At 52.6% G+C, this 26,353-nt stretch overlaps 1 protein-coding gene across 4 annotated transcripts; it reads left to right on the top strand.

The window, feature by feature from the left end:
• The first annotated feature begins 1,919 nt into the window (after nucleotides 1-1,919).
• SLC13A2 (solute carrier family 13 member 2) lies at nucleotides 1,920-26,336 on the top strand. 4 transcript variants are annotated; one of them, XM_054458668.1, is made up of 12 exons: nucleotides 1,920-2,043; nucleotides 17,757-17,885; nucleotides 18,999-19,135; nucleotides 19,246-19,451; nucleotides 19,980-20,160; nucleotides 20,273-20,395; nucleotides 22,115-22,333; nucleotides 22,563-22,651; nucleotides 22,937-23,058; nucleotides 24,154-24,315; nucleotides 24,949-25,086; nucleotides 25,601-26,336. In XM_054458668.1, exons 1-12 carry the CDS (start codon nucleotides 1,942-1,944, stop codon nucleotides 25,769-25,771), a joined length of 1,779 nt encoding a protein of 592 aa, XP_054314643.1. In that variant the 5' UTR covers nucleotides 1,920-1,941; the 3' UTR covers nucleotides 25,772-26,336. The 4 variants fall into 4 exon arrangements, with proteins under 4 accessions (XP_054314643.1, XP_054314642.1, XP_054314644.1 ...); XM_054458667.1 differs by having other exon boundaries at nucleotides 18,852-19,135; nucleotides 25,601-26,319; XM_054458669.1 differs by lacking the exon at nucleotides 17,757-17,885 and having other exon boundaries at nucleotides 25,601-26,319.
• Nucleotides 26,337-26,353: the final 17 nt, after the last annotated feature.

Here is a 26,353-nt window from a genome sequence, read left to right on the forward strand (position 1 = left end):
TCTTGCTTACTTTGCCCTGGGCAGGTGGCAGGTCACTGTGTGGGAGTGAAGGAGCCATGCCTGAAGGGGGGCTGGGGTGGCTAGCCTGTCCTGTGTTACTGTAGCATCCCACCCAGCCTGGCCTCGCTCCAGGAGCCCTCAACCTGAATCCCTCCAACCTCTAGGACCGCCCTGCAGAAAGCACCAGGGGCCTTTCTCTAAAAGCTCCACTGGCTCCAGGAGTGTCTCGGTGGCATAACAGCCCAGGCCATGCTATGGTACACCTAGAACTGTAGTTATCAGCTCTTAATCCTGTCCCCAACAAATCCACATTCCAACCACGCAGAACCTTCTGTTCTCTAAACGTCCCCACGCTTCTGCATCTCTTCCCAGACTGTCTTCGCTGCCTGAAACATTCTCCCTAATACCCTGCCTCCTTATCCTGGCACATACAGATCATCACACCCTGATAACCTCAGAAACATGCAATGACCTTCAACTGCTTGCAGTCAGGGTGAGGAGGGGTGAGGGCGCCAAGAGACTGAGGGTCTGGCCGGAGATAAGACCCACAATTTCTTCCAAACTACAACCTGCTCCGTTTAACACACATACACACACACATGCATGCACACGCCACCCTCCAGGCCTTCATTCACTCTTCCCTCTCCTTGTGCCCCTTCCCCTATCACCTCGTGCCAAGTAAGACTGAGCTCTCAAGCCTTCGCTCAGATGCCGTCTCTTCCAGGAGCCCTTGCCTGGTGCCTTTCACCCAGAGCTTCTGCCCTGGTTTGGACCTCCCTCAGGATACCCATAATGCGTGTGTGAATTCTGGCTGGCTCCATGTCCTTTGGCCTCAGTTCCCCCATCTGTTAAATGGAATAGTAACACCTAACCCATGGTGTAGTTACCGAGATGATGAAATACAGTAACTGACTTGTACTAAGTGCTGAGCAAATGTCAGTCTTTACCACCAGCAGCAGCAGCAGCAGCATTTTAATCTCTGTATCTTTAGCACTGAGCACAAGGCTGAATACATAATTGGTACTAAACACTTGCTTGGTGGAGGGAGGGATGGATGGATGGATGGATGGATGGATGGATGGATGGATGGATGGATGGATGGATGATGGATAAATGAGAGATCTAGTATGTTTCCAAAATAAGAGACAATCTTTGCTGGGGGGCGAGGGGCCTAGGAAGAGCCTGAAAGAAGCTAACCTTCATTGTACACTTGCCACGCATCAAAGCTCAACATATATAAGTTGTCTAATTTGAGCCTCACAATAGCAAGATATTACTGCAGAATAAGGAAGTGGCTAATTCTGAGAGATTAAGTCGGCGGATCAGTGTCACACAAGACGTAGTCAGGACCAGGGACTTTGATGGTCCTCGATACCTGGAAGGAGGAGGAGGAGGACTTGCTCCAGGCCTTGGCTGCTGTCAATCTTAGACTGAAAATTCCTAGGGCATCTCTGTGGGCAGGGCAGGGCCACCCCACCCAGGCTGTCACATAAAGTGCTCAGCTGAGAACCTAGCTTTGGAGAACAGAAGGAGAAAGGAAAGACCAGGCCAGGGGAGGGGGCTTGGGGGCTGCCTGTGGAGGGTGGCTGGGGGACTCTCCTTCCTTCTCCAGCTCCTCCAGCGCCACCCTCAGCAGCCTCCAAGAACAGAAGGAGTTAACGCTGGGCTTAACTTCTTGAAGGAACCTGAAGTTTTTTAATCCTTGTTCTTTCCTCCTTCCTTCTCCCTCTCCCTTCCTGATCTTTACTCCGCCTGTGGGTCCCTCCTCCTTACTCTCACCTCCCCAACTCCAAAAACACTCTGATTGCCAGAGTGGGTCAATGGTTAACGCTCAAGTGGCTTTATATAAGCCTGCCACCTGCCTGCTGGGCTGTGTCTTTGGTCCTTCTGTTACCCAGCTCCTGGAGGCGGTGGCTGCAGCAGCCCTCGCTGGTCCACAGCATGACCACCTGCTGGCAGGCCCTGTGGGCCTATCGCTCCTACCTGATTGTGTTCTTCGTGCCCATTCTCCTGCTGCCTCTGCCCATCCTCGTCCCCAGTAAGGTAAGGACTTGGTGTTCTGAGCACAGATAACTCCAGGGGGCAGGGGAGGGACTGTCTGGGCCGGGGTTGGGCATCCTTAGGATCCAGCATTAACTTCCTCGCTGCCCCTGCCCTGGAAGTGAGGCTATCGCCCCTGCTCCTCCTGAGGACGGAGAGCTAGGAGGTCAAAGGGGCTTTTGCTTGGCACCCAGTTGTAGGAGCCCAGCGTGAATTGCTTAGATGGGTTTGCAACCTACTGCCCTAGGAAGCAGGAAACCAGTTCCATCAACGAGATGCAAGGGGGGCAGATGGAGCTGATCTGCCTACTGTGTGCCCACCTAGCCCTGGACTGGGCTCCATGGGGGCTGAGACGGGCTTGTGGGGAGGGGACAGCTGGGTGAGCAGCGGCAGAGTGAAGAGGGTTGGAAGGAGAATAGAAGAAAGCTGGCTGCAGGCAGTCTGCAACTTTAACAGCATAAACAGGAAGAGAAAGAGTTCACCTGTGGATTCAAGGGCTAAGTCTGTGGAGGAGGATGGGTGGGAGTTGGAAGAGGGGACCCCTGCAGGTAGACAGCACAAAAACTGTGCCCTGGATGGAGGGGTAGCTGGGCACAACCAGGCGTCACTGCCTCCTCCTCCGCCCCCAGCAGAAGTCATAACATCATCTCTCATTAAATCAAGCCGCCAATGCCTGCCCTGCCCTAGGCACCCAGTAACCTTTTCTGCCATCTTAAGAGATCAGACCTGACTGTTCCATTTGACAAAATGGGGAAGGTGAGGTTAAGTCACTTAGTCAAAGTCCCAGGGCAGATCCGAGTTTCATGGAACTTGGATATTATACACCTTTGGGCCCCACTCTGTAAGAAAAAGGACACAAAAGTATTAATCTGAAATTAGCTTGGGGCTTTGGGAAGGGTCCAGGAGGAAGGCCTTGAAGTTCAATCTTCAGTCTGTCGGCCTCTGGCAAATCACACAGCTGGGAGGTTCAGAGCTGGGGGTGTGATCTGATGCCAAAGCATGTCTTCTCTCCACCCTGCTGCCTCCTGCCCCACCCCACACCCCCAGAACTGCCCATCGAGCCATTTTCTTCCTTTTGTCATAGATAGAGAAATTGAGTCAGACTTTTTTGTTCATGGTATCCCAAAGGGGTGAGAGACTGGGGATGGTAGTGGCACAGCCCCTGGGCCCCTGACACCTGGTCAGTAACAAGGCCTAGCTGACCTTTGAGATGACCTTCATCTCAGGCCAAAGCCGGTGGCATCTCAGTGCTAGGGACCCATCAGATGGGTTTTCCGACAGGCTGGGGCAAGTGTGTTAACCCCAGGAGGGAAGCCAGACAGGGATTTTGATTTCTTCCCAATTCCCCTCGACCTGGGGAAGCACAGCACAGAAAGATTCAGTAACTTGCCCAGGTCACACAGGAAATCCTGAGTCGGTGCTAGAGGCCATGCCTGTTGGTGAGACTGGGATGTGTTAGGAGCCCCTGTCTTCTGTGCACCGTATCTGGCCCTGCTACCTGCCTCTGGCTCACAGATGCTGCCAGCCCCATCCTGACTCTGGTCCCATCTAGGAGAGGCCAGCCCCTCACAAGGACTTTGCTCCTGCAATTGTCCTCTCACTCTCCTACAAGATAAATATTTCCTCTCTGCCTGATCTCCCCCATCCACATACGGAGGTGCTGTAATACCTCTCATCTTAAACAAACAAGAGCTCTCTTTCAAGGCCACTCTCCTTCCAGATAGTGCCTCCTTCTCTGCTCTCTCTCATAACAGGAAGTCTCAAGACACTGTCTACACCACAAGTGCACTTTCTCTTTTGTCACCTCCCATCTTCAAGACTCAGATCCCATCAACTTCCTTGTGACCAAACCCTGGGCCACCCTCACATTCCTCAGTCCCTCGGCAGCATTTGTCACAGCTGTCACCCCGTCTTTGCCGTGCTGTCTTCTCTTGGCTTTGGTGACACCTTCTCCTGGTTCCTGCCCAGCCCTGCCCCTTCCCACCTTTCCTGACTCTGAGGTTCCTTCTCCATCTGATGCTGAGGTTTTCCAGGGTCCCCACTTCCCCTAGCTGATCTTATGCCATCTCGTGCTTTAAAAAGCATCTCTATGCCAATGAGTTATCAATCTGTAACCCCAGCCCTAAACTCTAAACTTGTATTATCCAATGAACACCAGCCATCTCCCCAATTGAATATTTTCTTTGTAAGCAGGATAAGCAGGATACACTTTTCCACGTCCAAACCAAAACCCTTCCTGCCCTTCTCCAGTTGGCTTGGGCATCAAGAAATGCTTCAACCATCTACCTTGCTGCAACAGCCAAAAACTCGGGGGCATTCTTGATTCTTCTCCTTCCCTCCTTCCACATGCAGCAGAAGGTCCTGCTCATTTGATACCCCAAAATACTCTGAATGGAGTCACTCCCCGCCCTCGGATCCACTATCTTCCTGGTCATTTCCCATGTGTCCCACTCTGCTCAAAACCCTACATTGGCCAGGCGCGGTGGCTTACACCTATAATCCCAGCACTTTGTGAGGATGAGGCGGGAGAATTGCTTGAGCCCAGGAGTTTGAGACCAGCCTGGGCAACATAGTGAGACCCCACCTTAATTTGAAAAAACAAACAAACAAACAAAAAAACCCTACACTGGCTTCCTGTCAAACTTAGGATAAAACCTCTTCAAGCAGCCAGGAGTCACCAAGGCTCAGGCCTGGTGCCTCCCTCTGTGACCCACCTCTGTGACCCACCTCTCGCTCACTCTCCCCCGCCCTCACCAGCTTGCTTTCTGCTCAATCTCCCCCGCCCTCACCAGCTTGCTTTCTGCTCACTCTCCCCCACCCTCACCAGCTTTCTTTCTGCTCACTCTCCCCCACCCTCACCAGCTTGCTTTCTGCTCACTCTCCCCCACCCTCACCAGCTTGCTTTCTGCTCACTCTCCCCCACCCTCACCAGCTTGCTTTCTGCTCACTCTCCCCCACCCTCACCAGCTTGCTTTCTGCTCACTCTCCCCCACCCTCACCAGCTTGCTTTCTGCTCACTCTCCCCCACCCTCACCAGCTTGCTTTCTGCTCACTCTCCCCCGCCCTCACCTGCTTTCTTTCTGCTCCTCACATTGCTCCGGACTGTTCTCCCAGATACCTCCTTCCTGTTTTTGGGTTTCAGCTTAAATCCACCTCCTTAGAGAAGCCTTCTCTGACCAACCCCAGTCATTCTTGGGGAAAAGCCCTGTTCTTTTGTTTATAGGGTGTTCAGTCTCTGAAATTATCTATTTGCTTATTTTTTACTTCTTCTCTGGCTTCCTGCACTAGAATGTCGGCTCCATGAGGGCAGGGACTTTGTCTTGTCCCATGCAGAATCCCCAGTGCCTGGCACAAAGTAGATGTTCAAAAAATACTTATTAGGCCTGGCGCAGTGGCTCACACCTATAATCCCAGCATTTTGGGAGGCCAAGGCAGGTGGATCACTTGAGGTCAGGAGTTTGAGATCAGCCTGGCCAACATGATGAAACCCCGTCTCTATAAAAAAACACAAAAATTAGCTGGGCGTGGTGGCAGGCGCCTGTAGTCCCAGCTACTCGGGAGGCTGAGGCAGGAGAAATGCTTGAACCCGGGAGGAGGAGGTTGCAGTGAGCCAAGATCGCGCCATTGCACTCCAGTCTGGGTGACAGAGCGAGACTCTATCTCAAGAAACAAATAAAAAAAACCCAACTTTTTTTTTTTTTTTGAGACTGAGTCTTGCTCTGTCACCCAGGCTGGAGTGCGGTGGCGCGATCTCGGCTCACTGCAAGCTCCGCCTCCCAGGTTCACGCCATTCTCCTGCCTCAGCCTCCCGAGTAGCTGGGACTACAGGTGCCTGCCACCACGCCCGGCTGATTTTTTTGTATTTTTAGTAGAGACGGGGTTCCACTGTGTTAGCCCGGATGGTCTTGATCTCCTGACCTCGTGACCTTGATCTCCTTGGCCTCCCAAAGTGCTGGGATTACAGGCGTGAGCCACCATGCCTGGCCATCCCCAACTTTTTGAATGAAGAAAGGAAGGAATGTGCACAAAGTGGATCCTGTCCTGCATCCCTGTTGAATCTCTACTCTCTGTAATGAGTCCCCAAGCTTAGCCCCATGGCCCTGGCCTCCAAAGGGGGAAGAAGGAGCCCCAGCCTAGGCTCAAATTTGTGCCCATAATAATAATAGTGACATTTGTTGAGTATATTTTATGTGCTTGGCATTGTGCCATGCACTTCAAAGCATTGTTAGATCATTTATTTCTTTCAAAAGCCTATGTGTCGGGCCGGGCATGGTGGCTCATGCCTGTAATCCCAGCACTTTGGGAGGTGGGTGCCCAAGGTGGGCGGATCACGAGGTCAGGAGTTCAAGATTAGCCTGGCCAACATGGTGAAACCCCATCTCTACTAAAAATACAAAAAGTAGCCGGGTGTGGTGGCGCATGCCTGAAATCCCAGCTACTCGGGAGGCAGGCGCAGTAGAATCGCTTGAACCCGGGAGGCGGAGGTTGCAGTGAGCTGAGATCGTGCCACTGCACTCCAGCCTGGGAGACAGAGCAAGACTCAGTCTCAAAAAATTAAAAAAAGCCTATGTGTTACCATGAGGTTACTACCACTATCTCCATTTTACAGACATGTAAACTGAGGGCCAGTGTGACGAAGCAATTTGCTTAAAGTCCCAGCTAGGAAAAAAGTTTGAACTGGAACCTGGTCTTGGAGTCTCTGCCTGAGGCTCCCTGGGAGGCCGGTGGTGCCCCCACTGTGACCCACCTCTCAGGCCATCCTTTCTCATGTGCGTCCAGCTGTCAGTCAGTCCTCCCACCGTACTTCAGTCCAGCATGTCTGTTGAGCTCTTGCTCAGGAGTTACCAAAAGGAGTACAGATGTTCCATTCTCAAGTTGCTTACAGTCTATAGGAGGAGACAGGTGTTTACGCCACACAAAGGTTCAGCCAGAAGGCTGCAGAGCTCAGAGGAGGGAGAAAATTCTTCCAACTGAGTCAAGGGAGAATCTGAAGGAGGCAACATTTGAGTTGGGCCTTGAAAGTTGGTGGAGTTTTAACAGTCAGAGGCATCAGCAGAACAGGTGAAGGGAACCACAGGAGGAAAGATGTAGGGGCCGGGAATAGTAGGGTGTGTTGGAGGGGTGGCGACAGAACCTTGAAATGCTAGTCACTCTCTGGTGGTCCCAGCAGATGGGGAACAGGGGGGCCTGGGGTCTTCCTGCTCTCCCAACCCTGCAGCCAGACATGGAAACCTTACATCCACTCATTTATTCATCCATCCATGCATTTTGTTAGTGAACACAGAAATCATTACAGTGTGACAAGTACTGTCTGGGTGTGTTGGGAAGAGAAAGTGGGAGGAGTGGGGAGACATACAAAAAACAGAAACAATGCAGCAGGCTATGACCACGGCCTGGGGAGGGCTGCTCTAGATGGGGTCAGGGAAGGTCTCCTGAGGAGGGTGTTCCAACACTCTGGGAGGTCAAGGTGGGTGGATCGCTTGAGTTCAGGAGTTCAAGACCAGCCTGGGCAACATGGCAAGACCCTGTCTCCTCACTAAAAAAATTAGCCAGGTGTGGTGGTGTGTGCCTGTGGTCCCACCTACTTGGGAGGCTGAGGCAGGAGGATCACTTGAGCCCAGGAGGTTGAGGCTGCAGTGAGCCATATGGTACCACTGCACTCCAGCCTGGGCAACAGAGCAAGACTCCTATCTCAAAAATAAATTCTCTAAAGTCAGCCAAGCACAGCTCTGGGTAAAGAGCCATCCAGGAAGAACAAGCAGCAAGTGCAAAGGCCTGCAGATGGGGCGAGCTTGGCAAGTTGAAGGGATTAAGCAAGGCCAGTGTGGCTTTTGCGGCTCGAGTGAGGCCTTAAGAGGCCTCACTAGATTGCTTAAGTCAAGTTTAGAGAAGAGGGTTGAGGTCAGCCAATGTCAGCCCTACAAGGCTACAGGGAGGAGTAGGGATTTTGTGCTGTGAGCATTAAGGGGTGAATAACTTACGACTCAGGGGTCATTCAGCTAGTAAGTTAGAGTCAAAACACAAACACCTCCCGGGACCCAAAGGCATCTGTAAAAACAGTCTCCTAGTGGCTCAACATTGGCCAGGACAGAACTCAGCTGAAGTCAATACTGCATTTATTGTAAGGCCAGAAGGCAGAATTTCTTAATCTGAATCACTGGCCCTTTTCGAATGCATAGACATTACATGTGTTTGAATTTTAAAATCTGTGTAATTAAGGCTGGGAGTGGTGACTCACACCTGTAACTCTTGCACTTTGGGAGGCCAATGCAGGAGGGTCGCTCGAGTTCAGGAGTTCAAGACAAACTTGGGCAACGTAGGGAGACTTGTCTCTACTAAAGATCAAAAAAGTTGGCTGGGCGCAATGGCTCATGCCTGCAATCCCAGCACTTTGGGAGGCCGAGGCAGGTGGATCACCTGGAGTCAGGAGTTCGAGACCAGCCTGGCCAACATGGTGAAACCCCATCTCTACTAAAAATACAAAATTAGCTGGGCGTGGTGGCACACGCCTATAATCCCAGCTACTCGGGAGGCTGAGGCAGGAGAATCTCTTGAACCCGGGAGGCAGAGACTGCAGTGAGCCAAGATCACGCCACTGTGCTCCAGCCTGGGCAGCAGAGCGAGACTCTGTCTCAAAAAAAAAAAAAAGATCAAAAAAATTAACTGGGCGTGGTGGCACGCGCCTGTGGTCCCTGTTACTTAGGAGAGCCAAGGTAGGAGAATCACTTGAGCCAGGGAGGTCGAGGCTGAGGTGAGCAGTGATCATGCCACTGCACTCCAGCATGGGGGACAGAACAAGGCCTTGTCAAAAAAAAAATCTGTGTAATTAAAATACTCTTAGTGCAAGCTGTTCCTCAACCTCAAAGGCAGGGACTTGGATGATTCACTTCGGGCATGAAAACTATACAAGGAATTTGAACCTCTGTTCTGGGCCCCACCTCTACCTTTTGAGATTTCTTGGCCCTCAGCTGAGATAGCAGAGTCCAGTGAACAAAACGTGGATTTTGGAGCCAACAGGTGTGGGTTCAAATCCATTCAGCAGCGTGTACTGCCATGTGACCTGACCGAGCCTCTTCAAACCCTGTCATCTCTAAGGGGTGTTATGAAGATGAGCTGAGATAGCACACATATACGTAGAGTGCCTGGCACCTAGGGCTTGATAAACACTTGCTCCCTTTGCCCTCTGCCTCTTGTCTGAATTCCTGGGCCCCTGGAAAACACAGACTGGTCTGGAGCCCTGTGTAGATGCCTCACTTCTTCTCCATTGCTCTGTTCAAATGGGCTCTTGTGCTTAGGAGGGCCTCAGATGTTCCCACCTATAGAACAGGAAGGCATGTCTGGTCACCCACCAGATTGGTGAGCTGTGTCTCTAGGAATAGCCATACCTGCAGCTGTGTAGAGATAGTTTTTCTAGCCTCTGGGATGCCTGGAAATAGGATAAGAAGGACCCAGCCTCAAAGGCTGGGGGGATCCCTGGCGTAGAGTCCCCAACTTGGATTTTGCCCAGATTACTAAATCATGTCCCTGTTTATCGGCACCTGCTAGGTGAAGGCCAGGAATGGGAAAGTAAGTCACCCTTTTCAACAGTAGAGTTTCCTAGATATAATCCAGCAGCGAGGCTCAGGGCTGTCGCAAGGATCAAATTCATAGAGGAGCTTGCGTTTTGCTCCTTAGTGCATACAGGCAGGGCTGGCCCTGGCCCAGGCTGTGATATCAGGACTCTTCTCCCCACTTTTGTTTTCTCCAGCACTCAGAAATTCATTGTTCCCTTTGGCCTCTTAAAACATAAGCTGATGCAACAAAGTCATTCACATCAAGGTGTGCAAATCAGTGAAGGACACCTGAATGAGAATAAGCAAACGGTAGGAAGAGTCACCGCCATCACGTGCAGCCTGAGGCAGGCGTGGGGTGGGAAAGCTTTAGAATGGTCAAAAGGGAAGGCTTCCAGTGCATGCTGTTGGGCACAGGGAAGCCGTAGGCAGCTAACTAGAAGCAGCATCCCAGGTGACTGGTTAGGGGAGCATATTTCGCTTTCTGGGCTTGGTCCTACTTGGAAGTAGGGGTAAAGAGTTTGGGGCAAAAATCAGGGGAATTGGCAATCATCGAGCAAATCCTGAGTGTTTAGGGCTTACTGCCTTAGAGGTTGTCGTTTGACTTCTCGGCTGGTTATTACAGAAGCTGTGAAACATATTTTTACATATGAACTGGCCATTCTCCCCTTTGTATATCCAGTCCTCAAAGAATTAGGCATTCGGCATCTGCCTATTCTTCCTGGAGAAGACTTCCGTCTCTCCGCACTCTTTCATGTTTTTGTTTGTTTGTGAGATGTTTGTGAGATGTTTGTTTGTTGTTTGTTTGAGAGAGTCTCACTGTGTTGCCAGGCTGGCCTCAAATTCCTGGGCTCGAGCAATCCTCCTGCCTCAGCCTTCCATGTAGCCACACACCACTGGACCCAGCACTTTTTCATATTTTAGTAGCTGTATTTATTTATTTGTTTAGGTTTTAAAAATTAAGTTTTTTTTTTTGTTTTTTTTGTTTGTTTGTTTTTTTGAGACAGGGTCTCACTCTGTCCCCCAGGCTGGAGTGCAATGGTGCAATCTCAGCTCACTGCAACCTCTGCCTCCCGGGTTCAGGTGATTCCCCCACTTCAGCCTCCCAAGTAGCTGAGATTACAGGCACATGCCACCATGCCCAGCTAAGTTTTTTTGTTTGTTTGTTTGTTTTAGTACTTTTAGTAGAGACAGGGTTTTGCCATGTTGCCCAGGCTGGTCTTGAACTCCTGGGCTCAAGAAATCCTCCTGCCTCAGCCTCCCAAAGTGCTGGGATTACAGGTGTGAGCCACCGCGCCCAGCCTATCACCTGTATTTCAATAAAATTGGTTTCCTTTGTAGTCTTATGTATTTTATTTAGTGCATTTAAAAACATTATTCTAAGACACTGGAATGCTTCATCAGGCTGCCAAGGGGATCCTGGTACCAAAAAAAAATGTACAAACCCCTACATCAGAAATTTCCCTGAATGTATACAAACACTTGCACACAAATTTTTTAAACCACATGTGGTAGTATCTGTGTAATATTTTATTAAACCACAAGTCTGACCATGCCACTCTCTCTCTGCTTAAAACTCTTTGAGGCCTTCTCCCTTTTTCTCCCCTGTCTTCCAGACAAATTCCTAGAGCCTCTCAGGGCAGACAAGTCTCCTTCCAAGAATGCATCTTGATCTTTTATGTCTCATTCTGTTCTACATTTACTCCCTCACCCCAACCCCCTTTGCCCACTAACTGAACTCCTACTCACCCCTCGGTACCCGCTCAAGATTCCCTCTCTGGAAGCCTTCCTCAGCCCAGACAAAAGGAGGCTCAGGGACAGGGCCCCTTCTCCTCTGAGCTCCATTCTTCTGATCTCTGCTTTACAGGTGCTTGGTAGGCTGCCACCCAGTGCCTCGCCTTGCTCCTGAGACCCGGGAGTGCTCCTGCCGGCAGCATGCCCACTTGCTAGGGGCAGAGGGGCAGTGGGAGTGTCCCCCATGTGCCAACCTGTCCCTACCCTTGGGTTAACCTTCAGTCACCAGGAGGAATAAGGTGTGACACCTCTGAGACTGTGGGCACATGCGCTGCTGCCTGACCGTCACAGGCTGTACTGTGCCAGTGACAGAGGCCATGATGCCCACAGGTCCCACACCTGCCACACACCCCGGGTCCGGAGTCTGCCCTGGACTCCTTGGCACCTTCACTTCCATTTGTGCCTCATGTATCCTCTCTGGTTCTCCAGAAGCCCAGGAGCACATTTCTCTCCCAGCACCAACCCTGCTATGCGCTCACAGGCTACAATGCTTTAAAACTTATTCCTGGCTGGGCACGGTGGCTCGCACCTATAATCCCAGTGTTCTGGAAGGCTGAGGAGAGAGGATTGCTTGAGCCCAGGAGTTCAAGGCCAGCCTGGACAATATAGCGAGACCCTCATCTCTACCAAAAAAAAAAAAAAAAAATTTGTTTTAATTAGCTGGGTGTGGTGGCACATGCCTATAGTCCCAGATACTCAGGAGGCTGAGGCAGGAGGATTACTTGAGGCCAGGAGATCGAGGCTGCAGTGAGCTGTGATCACATCACTGCACTCCAGTCTGGGCAACAGAGTGAGACCCTGAATCTTAAAAAAAAAAAAAATTAAAAAAAAACCTTATTCCTACATTTGTTAGCTCTCTCCATCCTTACAGTAACCCAGCTGGGTGGATGTTTCTCTTATCCCCATTTCCAGATGAGGAAACTGCATGATGGAGATAAATGTGTTTACAGTGGTGAATGCTTGATGTTTCTTACCATTAAAGCTGAGAGAGGTTAAGTAACTTGCCCAAGGACACACAGCAGTAAAGCGGGGCCTCAGCACTCAGCATGTGCCCTGGACATGTGCTTTCCCACTACAGAAGAAGCAAGCTGCCTGGCTTAGGGTTTGGAAGCCCCTCTGGGGGTTTCTCTCTTCAGTCTGCCCTTCAGGCCAGCCCACACAGGCACTCAGACTCCCGGAGGGCCAGGGCTAGGCCTGACTGATGCCTGTACCCCTAGGGCCCACGTTCGTTCACCCACTCGTTCAGTGTCAACTCTGCTAAATAGATGCCAGGCACCTCGCTGGGGTGAGCAGAAACAGACTTGCACCCTGCTCCCTGGAGGGTAGAGTCTGACAACAAAGATTGATACTCATCTTTTAGTCCCTAAAACTAAATGTTTAATTGCAGACTATGATGAGTGCTATGCAGAAGAGGTACAGGGACTTAGAGTGTGAAAAATGGGAACTATATCGCCTCCAGGAAGCCAGCCTGAAAAATCAATATTTGAGCTGAGATCTCAAGAACCAGTAGATATCAACTAGGCAAAGTAGGGAGGAAAGAGAGGTCCAGAGAGAGGAAATCATGTGCAGAGGCCCTGTGGCCAGAGGGAGGATGTCATATTTCAGGAACCCACAGAGGGCTGGTATGGCCAGAGCAGAGAAGGTAAGGGGGAGAGTGTTAAGACATGAGGCACAGACCAACCCTGAACTTAGGTTCCTGAGAGCACTAGGAAGCCACTGAAGGGATGTGAGCTGTTTTGAGATGAGTGTGTGTGTGTGCTGGGGAGGGGGAGTGCAAATTAAACAGATTTCTGCCTTGAGATCACTCTGGCTGCAGCAAGGAGAAAGGGTTTCAGGGTCAAGAGAGGAAGCTGGGAGATGAATAAGGAGGCTTTTGCAGAGGTCTTGCTGAGACTTGGACCAGGCTAGTGGTCCAGAGCTACAGAGAAATAAATGGGAGCACTCAAGGGGCAGAACCAGCAGGACTGGGTGCATGGCCCAGAGAGGGTATTTGTGGAATGAGTGGCTGATGAACAGGCAGGAGACCCAGGGTCTGCCCGCAGTGGGCTTCCAATCACAGGGATTGACTGCTGGGTGGAGAAGAGTGAGGATCTGAACAGGGTGACTTCCTTGGGAGTGGGGGTGACACCAGTGGGAAAGGAGGCTTTACAGACCAGGCCAGCACCTGCAAAAGAGCAACAGGCTAGATCACAGAGGAGAAAGAGGCTACGCCCCCGTCCTCAGGAGCCCATAAACAGATCCTGAGAGGAGAGTAGCTGCTACAGTCAAGGAACAGAGCTGGGGAACAACCACCCTGCTGGCCTGGGGAAGGAGGAAGCAGGGCCAGAGGCAGAAAGAAGAGCATTCGCCACCAGGAGAAAACTCTTCCCTGCTGGTTTCTGAGCTCCAGGAGGGACCACCAGGGACTGCGGTGCAGGCTATGCCTTGCACAGCTCCATATGAGAATGGCGACCTGGACCTGTGCAGTGCAGCAGTCCTGGGGAGTGGCCAGTGGCCAGTGTGTAAACCAGCTGAGTCCCATGCCATAGGCTGCCAGTTGAACTTGGCTGGCCTAGGTTCCATAGAGCTGGGCTGCAAGGCAGAGAGCACTAGAGTGACCTGGAAGGATAAGGCTGATCCCCAAATCCCCACTTCTGGAGCTGGGAATACTGACCTTGCAATTGGATATACTGTGTGCCTAAGAAGAAAAGACCCCTAGGGCTCTGCCCTCAGGGAGTGCCCGAGAGTACCTGACCCAGGGGGCCTCTCAGAACACTGACAGCTCCTCAGTCTCAAACCCAAACCCTCTAAGCATCAACAACTGTCAACAAGGCAATGCTAGACCTCTCTGAGTCTTGGTTCTGCGCTTTTCAGAAAATTACTTTGAAATGCACAGGCCAGGCACAGTGGCTCACACCTGTAATCTCAGCATTTTAGGAGGCTGAGGTGGGAGGATCACTTGAAGCCAGCAATTCAAGACCAGCCTGGGCAACAAAGCAAGACCCATCTCTACAAAAAATACAAAAAAAAATTAGCTGGGCATTGTGACACATGCCTGTAGTCCCAGCTATTTGGGAGTCTGAGGCAAGAGAATTGCCTGTGCCCAGCAGTTGGAGGCTGCAGTGAGCTATGATCACATCATGAACTCCAGTGTGGGCAACAAAGCAAAACTCTGTCTCTAAAAAAAAGTTTTTTTAATTAGAAAAAATAAGAAATAAAATATACAAAATAAAATGCATGGGATTACAAATAAACCAATTATTTTGAAATACAGGTATCAAAATATGGAAAAATAAATTGCAGCTCAGAAATAAATGTACTTCCTTGCTAGTGCATTAGGTAAGATCTAAAGTTGGTATAATAACTACCAAAATTTCAAAATAATGATGGAGGTAAAAAGAATGTCGAGAGCTATTCTGAGATAATTGCAACAACTTATCTGGATCGGTGTCTAATAGCTGATAGCCACAGTCAAATATCTGTGACCAAGTCACCAATAATACCATTAATAGCACTATGATTTTATGTTCATAACCTTAGTTCGATGTTCTTGAATAGATAAAATAGTTTTCCCATTTAACTTCATGGATCCTCGGAATTCCATGCCCCAGTTAAGAATCTCACGATGCAGGAAGAACAAATCAGCGAACTGTGCTCCAGCTTGACAGGCTGCCCAGGAGGTGGGATGGGGAGGCAGGGCCAAAGCCACCCAGGGTTAACAAAAGCTTCTGGATGGAACTTTGGAACAGGTCTTGTGTTTTGATCTGAGACTGAGGACACCCTCAAATGCAAGATGTTTAGACGGTTTGGGTTCGAGACTGAGGAGCTATCAGTGTTCTGAGAGGCCCCCTGGGTCAGGTACTCTCGGGCACTCCCTGAGGGCAGAGCCCTAGCGAGATAGAGAGGAACCCATCACAAACGTAGGCAGCAGGGAGCAGGGAGCCATGCATCAAACACACTGGAGCACATGGAGGCGAGTCTGACTTTTTTTTTTGATACACGGTCTCACTCCAGTTGCCCAGTCTGGAGTAGTACAGTGGTGTGATCTCAGCTCACTCCAGCCTCAACCTCCTGGGCTCAGGTGATTTTGCCACCTCAGCCTCCCAAGTAGCTGGGACTACAGGTGCTCACTACCACACCCAGCTAATTCTTGTATTTTTAGTAGAGACTGGGTTTTGCCATGTTGCCCAGGCTGGTCTCAAACTCCTTTACTCAAGTGATCTGCCCTCCACGGCCTCCCAGAGTGCTGGGATTACAGGCGTGAGCCACCATGCCCAGCCTGGTCCGATTATTAACAACTCCCTTTGGAGTATGGAAACAGGGTCTCAAAGTGACATGCTTAACAGAGCCCAGCCACAGGAAGTGCAGGCCCTGGGGAAGATAGCTCTGGATTCAGAGCACCAGCTCATTCTCCCTACACTCCACTGGTCACAGGGAGCCTGAGGCTGAGGACACCCTCAAATGCAAGTGATCATGCTCAGGGTAGCAGGTGAAAGCTGGGGCCCGGGAAACAGATGGCCTGGCTTCTCCACTTACTATATGTGTGACTTTGAGGCATTTTTGAAATGTATTTACTCCTTTCTTTTTTCAACTGTGAAATGCGAGCAATAGTTATTACCTCTGAGAGCAAATAAATGCAACTTGTAAAAGCATTTGAAGCACATAGAATATGATGCCTGGCACAAAGTCACCCTCCAATACTTATACAGAAACTTCTTCCTGAATCAGCAGAGTGAACGCCACCCCAGCCCTGCTCCTTGTCTCTGGCCAGAGAGTTCTGGGTGGACAGGGTGGAGGACACCAGGGTCCAAGAGGGCTGGCCCGCCCTTAGTCCAAGGGGAGGGTAACTGGCCATTCAGTCATTGCAGGTGAGGAAACACTGGCATCAGCAGAATCCTGCTGGGGGAGGAGGGGGCTGGCTTTCTCTGGTTGAGGGTCAAAGTGGCCCCACTCCTGGGGCTGATGAGTTTGTGTCCAGGATGAAGAGAGGTAGTAGAGGTTTGGTGGAGAGAGAGCTTGGCTTCGGACAGATTTGGTGGGGCTGTGTGCAGTTGGGCAGGCTGCACACTGCACAATTACTGGGGCACCATTCACACAGACTACAAGGGGAGTGCTCTTAGGTAATGCTTGAAAGTTACCCAATCCCAATCCTTTATCTGAGTTCCATCCAGGCTCTGCCACTTTTTTTAATAGTTCTGTGACCCTGAGCAAGCCATTTACCCTCTGAGCTCATCTATAAGGTGGGACCACCACACCCACTTTAATGGCTATTATGTTTTCATGTAAACACAAAAATGACAATACTAAGTTCCTAAGAGTTGCTGAATAAATAGCAGCTGCCTCTTCCCCCAGGCCACCACCTACTCCCACCTCACGGACCCTTCCCAAGCTTTAGGGTACTAAGAGTGTGAGCCTAGCCTGTACGAGGTGGAGAGGACAAGGCCAGGGCAATTGGGATGGGCAAGGGAGGAGGGGCTCCCCAGCCCCATTGTCCAACAAACCCCAGCATGAGGCCCCTTCCCTTGGCAAATAAAGAGTGGGCAGGTGCCCGGCCCCTGGAGAGGGGATACGGGTGCCCTCTCCTGGCTAATGATTCCCCAGCCCTGGGAAGCCTCCTGGCTAATGATTCCCCAGCCCTGGGAGAGTCTCTATAAGGAGGGTGGGCCTCCATTCTTGCCCCAGGTCCCCTTCCAGGCCTGAGGTCAGGCTTCTCTAGACTTGAGGGCTTCATGTAGGAAAGGGGGATTTCTGGTACTCAAAGACTCACAAGACTCAGCATTGCCCCACAATTCCCTGCACAACACAAGCATCTTGGGGAAAACTGCACATAGCCTATAATCTAAATTGCTCCTCTGGAGTTGCGTAATGCAGCAGCCAGACCAGGATTGCTAGAAAGGATGCCACAAAACCGACTCTGTCTGATGGAGAGCTCACTCCTAGCAAAGGGAACAAACACTAAATATCCAACAAACAAACATACTCTTGCAGCTTGTGATAAAAGCCAGGGAAAGCCAGGGTGCCAGGCAAAGGTCCACATTGCCCAGGTCCCGCTCCTTCTTCTGGCAGCCCCCATCTCAACTTGGGATCCTCAGCTGGGGCCCTGCAATCCCACTGGGCTGGATGGGGACTGGTAACCAACTCCAGTCTCTCCGAAGTGGCTGGCTTGTAATGTCTGGGCTCCCCAGGGTCAAAGACAAGGTGATATTGAGTGCCTTGCTTTGTTTTTTATTTGCATTTTGAAATGAGACCTTGGGCTTGGGAATCAATGACTGTGGGTTTCACAGGCTCTCCCCAGGCAGTTACAAATGGCCTGGTTTGTCTGAGGGAAAGGAGGTGGCATGGCTCTGGGACACAGGCCCTCTGACAGCTCTGCTGCTTCTCTCCCACCTGCAGGAGGCCTACTGCGCGTACGCCATCATCCTCATGGCGCTCTTCTGGTGCACTGAGGCCCTGCCCCTGGCCGTCACTGCCCTCTTCCCCTTAATCCTGTTCCCTATGATGGGCATCATGGATGCCTCTGAGGTGAGCCCCCATCCATAGGAGAAAGCGTTCTGGGCAGTGCGGGAGGCCAGGGGGTGGGTTCCCTCAGACTTTGTTGACTAAGGAAGCCTCATCATAGGCAGGGCACATGAATTAGGGGTTCCTGACTCTGCATAAGGAAGAAGTCAGCTAGAAGGCTGCGGGCTGGGGTGGGGAGGGGTGCAGAATTAGTGCTGAGAGTTCATTCAAGGTGAGAGTGATTAGCCAGCCTTAGGTGGGAGGTGGAAAGCCTAGTGACACAGAAAAGGGGCCTTGAGGGCCAGCTAACACACTCATATACTTCTAGTTCAGTAGCTCTTGAACTTGAACAGCATCGGAGTCACCTGGAGAGCTGGTTAAAACACAAATGGCTGGGTCCAGAGTTTCTGATTCGGTAGATCTGGGGTAGGGCCTAAGCATTTTATTTCTAACAAGTTCCAGTTGATGGTGATGATGCTGGCCCAGGGACCATACTTTGAGAACCACTGTCTAGTTTTTAGAAACAGCACTAAAGTATCTATCTCCCAGTCCACGGCTTGAAACATGAATGGAATCACGGTAGATTATCTCCCAATTAATTATTCCTGAGGGGAGATAAAGTGAGTTTGACAAGAAGAGGGGAACCTGGTTGATGTTAAACGATAGATAATCCAGGCCGGGTGTGGTGGCCTATGCCTGTAATCCTAGCACTTTAGGGGGCCAAGGCGGGTGGACCACTTGAGCTCAGGAGTTCGAGACCAGCCTGGCCAACAAGGTGAAACCTCGTCTCTACAAAAAATACAAAAATTAGCCAGGCATAGTGGTGCATGCCTGTAGTCCCAGCTGCTTGGGAGGCTGAGGTGGGAGGATGGTTTGAGCCAAGGAGGTGGAGGTTGCAGTGAGCTGTGATTGTGCCACTGCACTCCAGCCTGGGCAACAGAGCCAGACTCTGTCTCCAAAAAGTTAAATTTATTTTTTTTTAAATGGCAGATCATTCAGAGACCATTTCCATCCAGTTTCGAGAGCCCAGGGGAATGCCAGTCTGTGGGAAAGTCAGTGACTGCATCCCATAACCTCAGGGGCACCGTGGGAGACCCCAGGGTCTTCCCACCGCTCAGCCATGTCTCCACCTGCCAGGTTGCCGTCGAGTATCTTAAGGACTCCAACCTCCTGTTCTTCGGGGGGCTGCTAGTGGCCATCGCGGTGGAACACTGGAATCTGCATAAACGCATTGCCCTCCGTGTCCTCCTCATCGTTGGGGTGCGGCCTGCCCTGTGAGTTCCTCCTGCAAACCAGCACGGGAGAACCTGACGAGGAGATATTCTGGGCACCCGGTCCCTGAAGGGAAGCTGGAACAGCAGTGTGTCTGTCTGCCCATCCCTAGGCTCATCCTGGGTTTCATGCTGGTCACGGCCTTCCTGTCCATGTGGATCAGCAACACGGCCACCTCGGCCATGATGGTGCCCATCGCACATGCCGTCCTGGACCAGCTGCACAGCTCGCAAGCCAGCAGCGACGTCGAAGAGGGCAGCAGCAACCCCACCTTCGAGCTCCAGGAACCAAGTCCCCAGAAGGAGGTGACCAAGCTTGGTGAGAAAAATGAGGCTAGACCCTGCCCCAACTCCTTGGTTCTTGGAGAGAGTCTGAGAGTCTGTCCGTTTCGAGGGCTGGTCATCTTGGAGCCTTTGGGGAGAGAAGAAACAGATGCAAGAAGGACAGTGACCAATTTGTTTTTCCTTTTTTAAAAATGTCAAGTCCCCTGTGTTGGGAATCCCCTCATCCCTGGGCAAACCAAGATGCTTGGTCACCATAGCAAGAAGAGAGCTGGAGTCTAGGTGGACGGTCCAAGGTCTAGGCTCCATTCTTCCTGAGTGGTTTGGGTAATCCTCGTTTCCCTCTCTCAAGAGAGAGGTCAGATCAGAGAGTGTCCGAGGGCGCTCCCAGCCTGAGACTCTGGGGAATGCTGGGCCCCTCAGGCCTGGAGACATCCTCTGTCCTTCTCCAGCCCCGGTCTGGGCTGTTCACAGACAAGGTGCTCTGGAGGCCCTTGCAGCCCTGGCCCTGTTCCCCAGAGCTGGCCCTGTACCTGCCCCCACCTGGGCTCTCCCTTGTTCCCAGATAATGGGCAGGCCCTCCCTGTCACATCTGCTCCTTCGGAGGGGAGGGCACATCTCAGCCAGGAGCATCTCCACCTCACCCAGTGCATGAGCCTTTGCGTGTGCTACTCCGCCAGCATTGGGGGCATCGCCACGCTGACCGGCACCGCACCCAACCTGGTGCTGCAAGGCCAGATCACCTCGTGAGTGACAAGGGGTGGGCCACCTTGGGGGATCTGCACACTCACTGGGAGGTGAATGGGGCTGGGCAGTTCTCGGGGCAATGTCACATGGCAGCCCATGTTCCTCCTTGAGGCTCTTCCCCCAAAACGGCAACGTGGTGAACTTCGCCTCCTGGTTCAGCTTCGCCTTCCCCACCATGGTCATCTTGCTGCTGCTGGCCTGGCTGTGGCTGCAGATCCTCTTCCTGGGCTTCAAGTAAGTGGCAAAGTCGGTGAGAGAAGCCCAGGTCCCTGCCCTTAGCCCTGGGAGCTTCCAGTTCGGTGCAGATGTGGAAAATGATATTATCACCATCCTAGTGAGAAGGCTTCTCCCTCCCAAGGCCCCTCTGTGCACTTGGACCCCCATTTGAGGAAATTACTGGGTAGAGAGTATTATCCCATTTCACAGACGTGCAAATTGAGGTTTCAGGAGTGGTTCACAACTAGATTTGTCAGTGCTGGGGCTGCAAACCAGGTCACTTGATGCCCCTTCCCATAATGCTCCACTGTCCTTTGATAGGTGCTTAAGGGGCACACACTGAGCATGGTTAGTTACAGAAGCACCTGCTGTGTTCCTACTGTATACCAGGTCTTGTGTAAGGCACTGAGAATACTAGAAGGCACTGGGCACAGTCCCTGTCCTTGTAGCCCATCAGGTGGATGATGATATGGTGGGGGCCATGACAGAGGGAAGCCCAGATGCTGCAGGAGCACAGAGAACACAGTGCCTAGTTCAGCCCAGGTGAGTGAAGATTCCAGAACACCATGGAGGAGATCATGCCTGGGCTGAATCTTGCAGGACTAGAAGTCAGCCAGGTAGAGAATGGGTGAAGAAATTCCAGGCAGCAGGAGCAGATTGCACAAAGCTCAGAGGCAAGAACAGACATGATGTGTTCGAGGGAACTCTAGTTCTGCAGGACTAAAACACAAACAGCAAAAAGGAGCATCAGGTCATGAAGCTGGAGAAGTAGGCAGGGGAAGGTTCTGGAAGTTCTTATGTGCCACCTAATGAAGCCAAGAGTAATAAATAGATTTAATTCCTACTTCCACCAGGTTCCTGGTAGTCACTGTTTGGAGCTCTGAGTTGGAAAATCATAGGAGACCCTGCTAAGGCTCAGTTAGTAGCAAGTCTGTGATTGATTAGTGATGTCTGCCATGAGTACGGGATAGGAGTGGTGGTATGAGTGTTACTGTGGTATTAATTATAATTTGCCCTTCCTGCCCAGGCAGTGGAGAGCCCTTGAAAGTTTTTAAGCATCGCTGCTGCACTTTGGAAAAATCACTTGGGCAAATGTAAGGAAGCTGGATTAAGGTTGGGAGCTGGTACAAGGCAAGGGTAGTAGAAGAGGTCAGCACAGTGCCAGGCACCACGGGGGATCAAAGATGTGTGAAGTGTGGTCTTTGCCCTCGAAGAACTCACAGTCCAGCAGGGAGGTTGAGATTTACCCAAGTGGAAAGTTAAATGTCAGCACAAGTTAAGTCAGCAGCAGAAGGAAGTGGGCTGCAGCCTACTGTGCCTCTGAGGACAATGCAGGTGGGGCTCAGGCTGGCAGGGGATAACCAGAGCAGGCAGAGGAGGGAAGGGAGGACTTCCCAAAGGCTGTTGGAGGAGGAGAGCTGTGAGCCAGGGCAGGAAGAAGTCCCAGGGTCTGAGCTGCTAGGTCCTCCTCACCCTGGGCAAGGGAGGGTTCAGCACCATAGAACCCCTGGAGGAAAAGGGGCTCAATGGGGCAGGGCCAAGCATGGAGAATAAGCAAGAACTATGACCTCTAAGTCTTCTGCTCCTCCTCCAGAGCCTCAGGCGGAGCCGGGGCCTGAGTGTAGTGACCCTGAGATGCCCTCTGTGGGCCTCAGCCTTTAGATCATAGGCACTCAGAGCCCCTCGCTCCCTGCTGGAGCAGGCCCCCCACAAGCTGCCCCGTCCCTCTGCCTGCAGCTTCCGGAAGAACTTTGGCATTGGGGAAAAGACGCAGGAGCAACAGCAGGCAGCCTACTGCGTCATCCAGACCGAGCACAGGCTGCTGGGCCCCATGACCTTTGCAGAAAAGGCCATCAGCATCCTATTCGTCATCCTGGTGCTGCTCTGGTTCACCCGGGAGCCGGGCTTTTTTCTTGGCTGGGGCAACCTGGCTTTTCCCAATGCCAAGGGGGAAAGGTGAGAGTTGCAGGGGATGGGAGGAGGACACATATGGGGCTCACATGCTCTGGGAGGAGGGAAGGGTATAGGGCCCCCATTGCAGAACAGGAGGTACACTTGGTGGGGGATGAAGGTTCCCCAGGCTTGTCTATGGGAGAGGCTCCTCTCTACCACCCTCCACCCTGTGGCCCTGAGCAACCCCAAGCGGCTAACCCAGCCCTCCCCGCTCCCCCCCCGCCACCAACAGCATGGTGTCCGATGGGACAGTGGCCATCTTCATCAGCATAATTATGTTCATCATACCCTCCAAGTTCCCAGGGCTGACCCAGGATCCAGGTAAGCACCTGGACTGGGGCAGGGAAGGGTCTCCGGGCAGCCCCTGCCTTCAAGTATGTAATGTACCTTCCACCACAGTTGGTAGGAGTAGGCAAAGGCCAGAAAGGCTGGAGCGACTTGCCAAGGGCACAGGGACTCGGAGACAAAGTTGAGATGTTGCAGAACTGAGGGTCCCCTCCTGCGGGCGTTAAGCTCCAAAAAGGACCCACACAGGGAGCCCGCAAATGGAGAGGGGAAAGGCCTGTTTGTTCTTTGGTGACCCATCCTTCTCTGCTTGGGGAGTAGAAAACCCAGGGAAGCTGAAGGCCCCTCTTGGCCTCCTCGACTGGAAGATGGTGAACCAGAAGATGCCGTGGAATATCGTGTTATTGCTGGGTGGTGGCTATGCCCTGGCCAAGGGCAGTGAGGTGAGAGGCCCCCAGCCCCCTCCTCAGCCTGTGTGCGGGTGTCTCTGTGGCAGGGAGAGAGGGGGCCCTGCTTCTATCCCACAGAGGGGAGACCTGGTCCCCACGTAGGAGCCTCTCGGGTAGGCAGAGCCTTTGCAGCAGCTGGGGAGACTTAGGTTAGGGCCCTCATGTGGGAGGAAGAAACACAAGCCCTAGGGACAAGTCAGGATTCTCTGGTGGGCAGGGCCTGTTCTCAGAGACAAATGCCATCCCACCCCAGCCCTTTGCCCGCTGCCAGACAGAGCACACAATAGCATCAGCACCGAAGTAATTGGGGGTTGTGTTGACGCGGTCTGCCTGCTGCAGCCACCAGGGGGCACCATGATCACACCCACCCAGGCTCTGGGGACCAGAACATCTTTCCCCAGAGCCTCCATCCAAAAGAGGGAGATCCCTGACACGGCATCCCTGGGGCCTCCGTGTTCTGGCTCAAACAGAAGGTGGCTGCCCAGGTCAGGGATTGGTGCAGGGGACTCCTGGGTCTGTGGCATGTTCATCCACTGACTGTGCCCAGTGCTGTGCTAGGCGCTGGCCCCACTGAGCGAGATTAAGTCCCAGCTTACAGCCTGGCATTCCAGACGTGGGAAGGCAAGACCTCGGAGCTCTTCTGACCCTGTGGACTGTCCTTATCCTCCCATTAGCCTCTTGCAGCCTCTGTCAGTGTCCTCCCCCAACTTTCCCTCCCTGCCAGGGGCAAGGTTCCCTCTGCCCCAAGCCACTGGACTGGAAGGGGCAGGAAGAGGGCTAAGGTTGTCCAGGGACCTCCTGAGAGAGGTCAGGACGGCAGGGGTCAGTGCGGTCAAAGATTTTTGCTCCCACCAAACCCCAGTTTTCCCAAGAAGGCCCTTTGGCCCCCTCCTAATTTCTCATCTGCCCCTTCTTCCCACACCTAGCTGTTCTTCAAGAGCAGGAAAGGGCTATCATCCCTTTAGAGCTGTCTTTGACTCTGAATACCAGGGAGATGTTAGCAGGAGCAGGAGCCTCATAGAGCCTCGGCAGAAGACTTGGGGGCCCAGGCAGCCTTGCTTCTCACATGCCATCCTCCTCTGCCCACAGCGATCGAGCCTGTCAGAGTGGCTGGGAAACAAGCTGACCCCACTGCAGAGTGTGCCAGCTCCAGCCACTGCCATCATCCTCTCCCTCCTGGTGGCCACCTTCACCGAGTGCACTAGCAACGTGGCCACCACTACGATCTTCCTGCCCATCCTAGCCTCCATGGTGAGCTGGCCCTCAGGAACACCTCCTCCAGGCAGCCCTCCTGCCTGCCTCACCAGGGGCTCTGCCTGCTGGGCAGAGTATCCTGTCTTTGTGCCTCCTCTTTTCCTTTTCCTGAAGAGGACCCCTGAGTTTCCGTCCTTCTCCAGGCTCTTGAGCCACCTTGGGCCCCAAGGCGCTTTGGCCCCTGACTCACCCCGTCCCTCATGATGTCACCCCTGGAGTATCCTGATGGGGATCCTGGTGGCCTCACCCACCTCCCCACCCCAGTCCCTGTTCTGGTCATTCCTGAGGTGATGGGGTGAAATTGCTCCCTGAAGCGTCCCAAGCCCCTTCCTCCCCAGGCGTGTTCCTGCAGCCTTTGATGACACCCCCGGAGCCCCTTTGAGATCGGTTTTATGGGCCCCTCCCCTCACCACACCCCACAAGGCAGGGCAGCACACTCATTCCCTCCAGAGAGGTCAAGAGGCCCTTCCAGGTCACCCAGTGCCTTCTGGGAGAAGTGGTGGGCTCATGACCAGAGAATGTATTGGGGTGCAGGGGTTGTCCCCCAGAGAAGCAGGAGAATTGGGGGCCATGCCCCTCCCTCTGGGATGGGGATCAAGGTCAGCTCTGCCCCACTGCCTCCCGCTCTAGGCCCAGGCCATCTGCCTCCACCCTCTCTACGTCATGCTCCCCTGCACTCTGGCCACCTCCCTGGCCTTCATGCTGCCTGTGGCCACCCCGCCCAATGCCATCGTCTTCTCTTTCGGGGACCTCAAAGTGTTGGATATGGTAAGTGGCAGGGAGGCCTGAATGCCTCATCCCTCCTTGCTGCTCTGACTTTTCATCTTAGTGAACCACAAAGCAGCTTAAAGCCACTGAGAGTCTCAGAGTTGAGCAGGTCCTCATCTGGAATGAAGGTGCAGTGGGGGAGGTTGGGACATGACCTCTCAGTGGTGGCATCTTCAGGCCCTGCCAGCCCCAGGCTATGTGACAGGGAGGAAAGTGGGTGGGGAATATGGGGAAGGCTCCAAGATGCCAGGCACCCACACTCAGGGAGACGAGCTCAGAGAGAACAAGCCCAGGGCCCTGGAAGCTCAGGAGGAGCGCCTCTTTCCCCTGTTAGCACAGGGAGTAAAGCAAGGGGCAAAGGCATTGGCTATGCTGCAGGTTAGACCAAAGGGAGGACTTCCCAGAGAGAATTTTGCTGGTAGGAGGGCTCCTGTGCACCCCCAAACACCTGGGGACTTGGGGGCAGTCCAGCCCAGCCAAATGGACTTAGCCAAATGGACTCTCCTCGCACCAGGCCCGGGCGGGATTCCTGCTCAACATCATTGGAGTCCTGGTCATCGCACTGGCCATCAACAGCTGGGGCATCTCCCTCTTCAGCCTGCACTCTTTCCCCTCCTGGGCACAGTCCAACACCACAGCCCAGTGCCTGCCGAGCCTGGCCAACACCACCACACCAAGCCCCTAGGCTGGGGCACAGCCTGGCCATGCCCAGGAAGACCCACCCCATTCCCACTCCTCTGAGCCGGGTGGGGACACCCCAAGCTCCAAGCTCCAAGCTCCAGGCCAAAGGCTGAAAGGCACGTGTGTACATAATCTCTTGTGTGTCTGTAAGGAAGGGGTGTATGCTCAATTTCCTATGTGCTGGAAGAAAAGGTGTGTGCATATGTGTGTGCGCATATGTGTGCGCCTGCATGGATGTGAGGGGTGTGTGACGTGAGGCTATCCGAGGGGGGGGCTGTGTGCATGCACATGATCCTAGGTATGTATGCCGGACAGTGCACATGTGTGTGTTCACAGACAATCCAACATGCCCTCTCTGGTGCCCCAGGTCTTGGTATCCCCAGCTTAGTGACCAGACTTACTTGCACTGTATTTATTGAAATTCAGGCTTGGAGTGGCCTGGGAGGAGGGCCTGCCAGCAGTTGCCACGGGAACAGCCTCTGGGACTGGCCCAACATACTGAGGGCTCCCCAGCCTTCCAGTGTTTTGGTGGAGGTTCGAATATTAACTACATTAAAGTCTTTTTCAGTAAAGTCTGGGATGGTTT

Source organism: Pongo pygmaeus, chromosome 19, assembly GCF_028885625.2.
Source record: "Pongo pygmaeus isolate AG05252 chromosome 19, NHGRI_mPonPyg2-v2.0_pri, whole genome shotgun sequence".
In the NCBI taxonomy this organism is placed as follows: Eukaryota; Metazoa; Chordata; class Mammalia; order Primates; family Hominidae; genus Pongo; species Pongo pygmaeus.